An 8,733-nucleotide genomic window follows, 5' to 3' on the forward strand; every position below is an offset into this window, starting at 1 on the left:
AAAACAGAATATACTTGGGAATTAAACATGAACTGATTTGTGTTTAATATTAACCCAAGTTTATCAATCAGAAATTTGAAGCTCGTGGTCACATCCGCATCAGATATTTAAAAGGAGACATTAAACTTTTAAAAGATAGTAAAACATGGAAGCATTTAAAATGGTTGAAGCTTTAAAGAAACGAATGTAAATTATTTTAAGTGTGATAAAAGGTATAATGGTCCAAAAAAAAAATTTGTTGGTGGTGTATGGCAAAAACTAAATCATCTCCCTTTCCTAAAAATTTGATTATTAAAAAGAAAATGGTTAAGAACCGAAAATAACCGATTCAGGAAAGAAAAAAAATCAATCTCGATAACCAGAATTGGAACCCAAAACCGATTATTTTTAAAGCTTTTTTTTTTTTTTTTTCCTTCAGGAACCGGCCCAATTACGTAAAGGTAAAAGTATCATAAAAACTTTGCTGACTTTATAAACCTTGATTTCGAGAAAAATATTATCTTAAAAATTATGTTTTGAAAAGAAAAAAAATTAAAATGGTTAAAAAGTTGGAAAAAGAAAGAATGTTGTTGTCACGGATGGAACTTATGCACAGCTTAAATGGAATCACAAATAACAATATGATCTAAGAAACATATGGTTAATAATTGCAGATAAGGGAAGAACTATTGCATTCTCCAATTGATTTATCTAAAACTGACGACTTAACAGAATTCTAAACAACTTGATTATTATCCAGGTCCATTTTCTGCCGTTACTTGCTTTCAGACATGAAGAAGATCACAATTACAATTGCATTCTCCAATTCATTTACCTAAAAGTAGAAGTAAAAACTAGTATATGCAAAAAGCCAACAGCAAGCATATGATTATCCTCTTGGACACGTTGTAACCGAAAGCAAGTAGCATGAAAAAAGCCGAGTAGTACAAGTAGATAATAATAATAATCTCATCAGTAAGTGAATGGAATGGAAGGATGATCTTCATTCAGTTCTTCCTTTTTTTGTCTTGAAGGGAAAATACTGGTGAACCTAGACTACTACTACTAGTACTAGAATTCATTGAGCTGTGGCTCTCATGTGCACCTTTAGTGGAATCTGGCAGGGCCGTGGTATTTCCAGACTCCTGGCCGATTAAGCTTTTGTATATGCCGAGAGCCTGACCCATCATGCTGGCAGGGTTTGAAGCATTCATTGGAAGCAACAACGTCGTACTCTACAATCACAAAACCAACCAACCAACCATAAGTCGTATCTACTCCTTTACTTCAATATAAGAAGTGCATAATACTAAATCAAGAGAGCTTAAGACTTAAGTATACTCACCTCCTTTGCCACATTTCCAAATGCATTAATGTACTGCTCTGCAACACGCAAGCTTGCTGCCTGCAACCAATTATAACACCACCTTTCAGCTTCTTCAATACACATATTACAGCTTTATGTGAAACTACACACTCCGCGTCTATTCATTAACATATATATATATATATATATATATATATATATATATATATATATATATATATACTAGCTTTTTATATTTGTCAAAAGCAAACAAGTGCAACTCGGCGAAAATAGACATAGAAGAAGTAGAATCATTAACTCTGGATATCTAAAACAGCGGCAGAAAAGGGCTGACTAACGTGCATGCATGATTTTTGGGCTAAATGGCCCAAGTTAGTTGAAAAGAAGCTAAACCGTTAGTTGAAAACACCGGTATTAATAAAGTAGTATTGCCAGGTACTGATACACCAAAATTTTAAATTCCTAAAGAGATAAGAAGTTGGTGACAAAACACAAGGGCACACTTACTCAGATTATATAATTTATATGCCAGATTAGCATTGTACCATATAATCTTTTCATAATATGCCATCTTTGCAAATACAATATATTACTACTAGTCCTTTGACCCCATCAAATTGTTTTTTATAATGAAATATTATTAAAATTGTATAGGACACAACTAAATTTATAGATAGGACCCCATATATTTATAAAATTAGTGGTTTTATGGAAGTAAATACTAATTCTTTAGAAGAAAAAAATATTTATAAAGTACCACTCAAATTGTATAGGATCCCAATGAGTTTTGATCCTAGAATCAACGCTGCCGGGTAGTAAGGTACAATAGACAGCCCATATATGAAACTTCAACAGTGTAAAATAAAACAAAGATTTATAAGCACATTAAAAGTATTTCCACAATCATGATATAGATACCGAGGAGATTTTACCTCAACCCCTCCATTTTCTTTAAGAGCTTGAGAAACCAATGCTATTCCTTTATTTGTTGCTTGAGCTCTAGCCAAAATAGCCTCTGCCTCTCCTGAGTCAGTCAACACAAATAGCTACATTAATATAGTTCCTTCCATACACATAGAACAGTAAAAAAAAAAAAAAAAAAAAAAAAAAAAAAAAAAACAACAACAACAATGTAGTTCATGACTATAACTATAATATATATGTAATAGACTCGAGCTCAACTCGGCTCGTTGACACCCCTAATCACATATATTTTCAGCACTTAAACAGAAGCAAAATTGTAGTATCAACTTAGTGAACCAGAAAACTGGTATGATGCATAGTATTGTATTCTAAATCCTGATTTCAGTTCATTTTTCTACATCCTATATAGCATACTTGTAGTTCATGACTATAAGAGTTTGGCGTGTTAACATGACATCATAAAGACATAATAATCCCTACAAAACGTATCGCATTTAAAGACACTACATCAACTGAAATGAGAGCAATGCATGTGTCGTCCAATAAATATATCTATATTTGAGCCAACAGACTTACCCTGAGCTTCTAACATCACCGAGCTCTTCTTTCCATCAGCAATGTTAATGTGTGCTTGCCTTTCTCCTGAAAGATCAGAAAAAAACACGATTTAGCCACAAGACATTTCAAAATATTATATATAAATCATTAGGTTTTTTTATTAGCCACAAGACATTTCAAAATATAGGGTGTTAAGAGTAAGAGGATGGATCCTAAATTTTCTCAAATGTTTCAATCAGTTAAAGAAGACGAGTGTTGTGAAATAAGGTCTAAAACAGCAAAATATGCAAGCATGCATCGAACACGCGAGTTATAATTATATGTTGTATATTGTGCAGGGTACAAATAGATGACCTTAGTCACCATTTATTACCTTCCGACTCCAAAATCTGGGCTCTCTTTTTACGCTCTGCTTCAGCCTGCATCTCCATAGCTGCTTTTACACCACGAGGAGGAGATATATCCCCTGCATACAAAACAGATCCGTTGTAAACCATGTACTTATAACAGAGTTTTACTCTCAAGTATCAACTTAGAAATTAAAATTATGCTCTACTAAAACAGTGTATGTTTACTAATTTCATAACGGAGACATTGCAGTCCCCAATCTCTTGCAGCTTCATTGATTGCTATCTGCAAAATAATAAATAATCACAGCTATTAATTCTATGCACATTAATGTTCAAACTCCAACTCTGTTTACCATGTTAAGGAACGGCATTACAAACCAGAAAGAGAAGATTGATGTATAAAACGTGTATCAAGAGTCACTCTAAAGGTTGGCAACCTTCAAAATTTCAAATATGCGACACTCCTAGTAGTGTGAACCACTCAAATATAAACTATGAAAACCAAAGCAGAGAATTTGTTCAGGAGTTGGTAACCTATAACTATATGTGTATGACACCAATGTTAACATGTGACAACAGCACAATAAAAACAAATTAATAGAAAGCCATGTTTCCAGCAAGGCAGAAATGCATCAAAATTTCAATCTCACTGTTTGAACCAAAATTTTGCCCCATAAAAACCCACCAAACATAAAACCTAAAGGGTGATAGAGTAGTTTGACTTAACAAGAAAATTAAAACCATGTCATTGCCCTCTCCTAAATCTTGAGTATGGCTGTCAAAATCCCCCGGCTAGTCGGGATTATGAAGTAGTCCGATTTGTGCCTGACTAGTCTCCGGTTGTCAAAAGTCCAATTTAGTCGGTCAAGATTTATTCGGTCAAATACAATCAGAGTTGGTCAACGTCCGACTATTCTCCGACGTGACCGAATAGTCCCTATAAGGTTCTGACTGACTAACGACTTTACAACCTAGTTTTTAAGTAGATCAAACAACCAATTTAACCAAAAACATGCTTATATTCGCCCTCCATACGGGTACTTAACAGAAATGCAAACATTCAAGAATGGTAAGGAACACAACTAAAATGAAATAAATGCACTTCAACCTAACGCCAAAATACTGCATACTTTATCTCAAGAATTATCCAAACCTAACATACTGCAGTGGATTTATTCGGTACTGCAATCCTGACCATAAAAAAAATTAAGAAGTGCCATCTATCAACAATCTGTAATAATAAGGTATTTTCTGTCAATAACAGCAGCAAGCTCTTATTCGAAACAATTTTTGTGACACCTGCCATCAAAACCTTTGCAAACCTAACTGATATCATTCACACCGCTATTGTATCAAAGGTCATAAGCAAATATCTACATACTACACCCCTAATGTCGGCCTCCGGCTCTATGTCACCTAGCATTCCCTTCAAGGAACAATATCAAACTAAAGTTGTTGCAGTACAAAAGCTACTAAAATGGCAACATAAGATGTCATTGAGTAAGCACCTATTGATCCTACAGACCACACTTTTAACTATACAATAATAATGATTAGTTTTTGACAATGAATTTGTCACGGTCACAACAAAATTTATTCTGCAGAAAAAATAACATGGGATACATGTAAACAAAGAGGGAGGAATGACTGACCACTATCTTTTCATTCAAGGTGTCTCTTTCTTCAAAAGTTTTATCAAGAGTGATTTTGCCAAGCTCACTACGCATAGTAGTCTGTGCAAGCTGAATGACGGCATAAAGTGGATTCTCCACGCCATAGGATGCGAGCTTAGGGTCAACAATCTGTACAAAAGAATAACCGTTAAGTAAGACTAGTAATAATTACTATATAGATAGATTATAGATTATTATTATTATAAGAATATAATAATATAATAACAGTAAGTAATAAAAGTAAGAGAGGTAACCTTAACATAGAGAACTCCATCAATTAAAATGCTGACATTGTCTTTGGTAATAGCAGATTGATCAGGAACAGGAATAGCCTCTTCTTTAAGAGAATGGACGTAAGCAATTTTGTCAGCAAACGGAATCAGCAAGTGAATCCCTGGTTCTAATGTTTTCGAGTACTTTCCAAATCTTTCAATTACAAATGCCTTCTTCTCAGGTACTATACGGACCCCCCAATTAACAGGTGGTGGACTCTCATAGCTATGAATTCATCCATAACACCGTAATCAATCAAACTATATCCATCAATTCAATTACAGTAGCAAGTAAAGATGTATTTGTATGTATGATAAATTAACTTACCTGTTGCTAGGATCTCGAGAGGCACGATAGTGGCGGAGCAAGGAAGGGGACGACTGAAGAAAGTGATGATTAGAAGAAACCAGAGCCGAAGACGACGACGATGATTGAGTAATCGGCAGTTGTACGCGTCGACTGTTGAGTAATCTGAGAGCGTTAATGGCACCGGGAGATCTCAATAACCGACTCATTTTCTGAGGAGCAAACGAGGATGTGTATGTATGTATTCAGTATTCAGTATTCAGTATTCACAAAGGAGAAGAAACCCTATTTAAACCCAGACGCCCTTTTTCTTCGTTTTGTTTTGGGTTTGTCTTGCTCTCCAAGACATACATGCCCGCCCCCTGTATTACCTACTAGGTATTTTTCATTTTCCTTTTAAAAAAAAAAAGAAAACATATCTAATGGATTCGAATCAACAAAATAAAAATCTAAATCAACGAGAATTAGAAATGTAGCCTAAAAACATAATGCTAAAAGTGAAAAACAAATGAACTAAACTAACAAAAACCCCCACCAACATGGCGAAAAGCTACTAACACAAACGACGATGTTAGACACTAAAATGTTGAACCATAGTGCACCTAAGTCATTCTCGACAGATCATCGAAATCAACGGGAGAACGCCAAGGTCCGATGATCCTCCGAAAATCATAGAACAAAGAACAAACATCCAAGCCACTATAGATCTTCACAAGCCGCTACACGAGCAAATGACCAAATCCCGAGCAACCTGTCCCAATATGGAGAGAGTCTGGTCCTTGTCCAAACCCCGAAGACGAAACGGGAAAGGAAGGGACCCGAACATAAAACCCACAACGACGATCAACCTATCCCAAGTGACCAAAAACGCAACAAACACCTCATCCCGCCCCAAAGACCACCTTGGATCCTCAACCAGCAGGGTGGTGGACTGACCAGTTGACGAAGAAAACCGCGTTCCCTCAAAAGAAACACTAAAAGTTGGTGTTCACCGTCCAGCCACCACTGGGCTAAAAACAACCACGAAGTAAGTGAGAAGGTGGGAACCACTGCAGGCCAACATCCACAATTGTTCACCACCAACGGGAAAAATGGCCACTAGTCAGTTCTAGAAGTTCTTGCTAGCTTAATCAAATGGAAACAGTCGCCCCCGGTCGGGATAAAGAGCTCTGGAATCCATAGCCAAGCTGTAACGACCCGACTTTTTCGACTTGCTTTTGTGCTTGTTACTTTCTGCGAAACTGCGTATTTGTGCGTACTGAGCTATATTATATTCTGGGATCTTATTTCATGATTAATTACCTTCGTTTATACCATACAACGTGCCATTAAGTACTTGGTTACTTAACTTGATCCTCGAATGCTTTTACGACCGTTAGTGTCACTTGACGTTGAGAACGAGCTATATGTATTTTGGTACACGTTTAACTTTGGTCGTAATTGGAATATTACGACTACGAAATACTAATTGTTATTTTCTAATAACAATTACTTGGGCTTTTGGTTGCTTAATTACGCTTAGTAATTTATTTATGCTCACTAGTTAGTCTTGTTGGACTTTCTACCTTGTTGGACTCAAGCCCACCCTACTCTAGCTAATGGACTATTTAATTAGCCCAATTTTAATAAGTTTATGACCCATATAAATGTAAGACAAATGCCCATTTATTAGAGGGAACATACTAGCATTTTTGTTAACCATAATCACAATTGTTGCATGGGATCCCAACATAAGCACCAACTTTAGACAACCATTAATCAAAAAGCAAAAGTTTGTCCCCCTTGTCCCCCCCTAAACCCACGGCCACCACCACCATACCACCCCATCACCTCCTATAAATACCATGATAATTTCTCACATTTCACACTTGATTTCATTCACAAATTACACACACTTACTCTCTAATTCTCTCTAGTCTTTCTCACTCTAAAAAGTGTAAGTTTTAAATTTTCTTTCTCTTCTTCTTCCCTTCATATCCACGACATCATCATCATCATTTAAAGGATCTAGCTTTTTAGCTTTTGATCTTGTTATATCTTGTAGATTCAAACTTGGGTTTGAATCCTTCAAGAACATGAAAGATTCAAGCTTTTTAGCTTTGAATCTTCATTTACTTGTGTTTATGATCTTCATGTAACTTGAAGATCTAGTCTTTTGCTTTAAGGATCTTAAAGAACACTAAAGATCCAAGCTTTCTAGCTTAGGGTTTCATTATTTTGTTAAAGATCTTAGCTTTTTAGCTTATGGTCTCATTACTTTCATTAGATCTTAGCTTTCTAGCTTATGGTCTCATTAATCTTGTAAAGATCCAAGCTTTCTAGCTTAGGATTTTCTTAATACTTGAGATCTAAGTTATTATTGTAGATCTCACTTACTTGGAACCTTTTTATGTTTGTTGTGATGATAAAGATCAAGTCTTCATCATCACATATGATGGAGATGCATAAACTTGTGTAAAAAGGACAAAGGTTGAAGCTTTATTGGATTTATGCAATAAAGGTGCAATCTTGATGTTCAAAACTTGTAGAATGATAGATTTTACTCTTAGTTGTGTGTTGATGGTTGAAACTTGGTCAAAGTGATGCTAAAACATCAAAGAGTTGTACACTTGAAGCTTATACGCATCAAGGATGAGAACCGTGATGAGCATCAAGCACCAAGAAACCCACCAGAGCACTTGTTTGCTGTTTTTCAGGGTCTGATTAGACTCCTGGACTTCTGGAAAATTGATTTTTAGATAGTTCATTTCGAGTAGATAACTTTTCGTTTAGGCCTCGCCAAAATCCGATATACGGTTTAGGATTTATAGCCTTCCGAAAGTCACTACGCCTTTGTAACGACGTGCTGAAAATTCTGACCTACTCTCACTTAAACCGTCGCTACGGTCAAACGAAGACGAGTTAGGTTCTGAAGATTGGATAGCGGTTAGAGGACTCACATACGGAGCCTTGGCCACTGACCACGCGTCTTTTCGTTTTGTATAGAGGTCGTAGCAGCTATCCGAAATCAGCCTTTTGTTTCGATCTCTTTTCTTTTTGAAAACTTACTTTATCTTTTGCGAATGATGATGACGATGATGATGTCTAGGACTTTACTTACGTACTTTTAAACCTTTTGGGACAATATACTGACTTAGTGACCTTTGACTTAGGTTGACGACCTTTCGGACCGACTTACTACCTGCATACTTTTCATATCGACTTTTACTGCTTATTCACTGTGAGTTATAGCTTCCCTTTTTACTTTACTATTTTTGGGACTGAGAATACATGTGCTTTTTATGTTTTACATACTAGACACGAGTACTTAAACTTTATATATGTGTGGGTGATAAACGGCACA

At 35.9% G+C, this 8,733-nt stretch overlaps 1 protein-coding gene across 1 annotated transcript; it reads right to left on the bottom strand.

Annotated features, from left to right (window-relative positions):
• Window positions 1-645: 645 nt before the first annotated feature.
• LOC139862264 (uncharacterized) lies at window positions 646-5,753 on the bottom strand. Its single transcript, XM_071850840.1, has 9 exons — window positions 5,412-5,753; window positions 5,066-5,309; window positions 4,791-4,940; window positions 3,364-3,421; window positions 3,162-3,254; window positions 2,807-2,872; window positions 2,239-2,330; window positions 1,325-1,384; window positions 646-1,214 (listed from the first exon to the last, which is right to left on the bottom strand). Exons 1-9 carry the CDS (start codon window positions 5,597-5,599, stop codon window positions 987-989), a joined length of 1,179 nt encoding a protein of 392 aa, XP_071706941.1. The 5' UTR covers window positions 5,600-5,753; the 3' UTR covers window positions 646-986.
• Window positions 5,754-8,733: the final 2,980 nt, after the last annotated feature.

Source organism: Rutidosis leptorrhynchoides, chromosome 8 (assembly GCF_046630445.1).
Source record: "Rutidosis leptorrhynchoides isolate AG116_Rl617_1_P2 chromosome 8, CSIRO_AGI_Rlap_v1, whole genome shotgun sequence".
In the NCBI taxonomy this organism is placed as follows: Eukaryota; Viridiplantae; Streptophyta; class Magnoliopsida; order Asterales; family Asteraceae; genus Rutidosis; species Rutidosis leptorrhynchoides.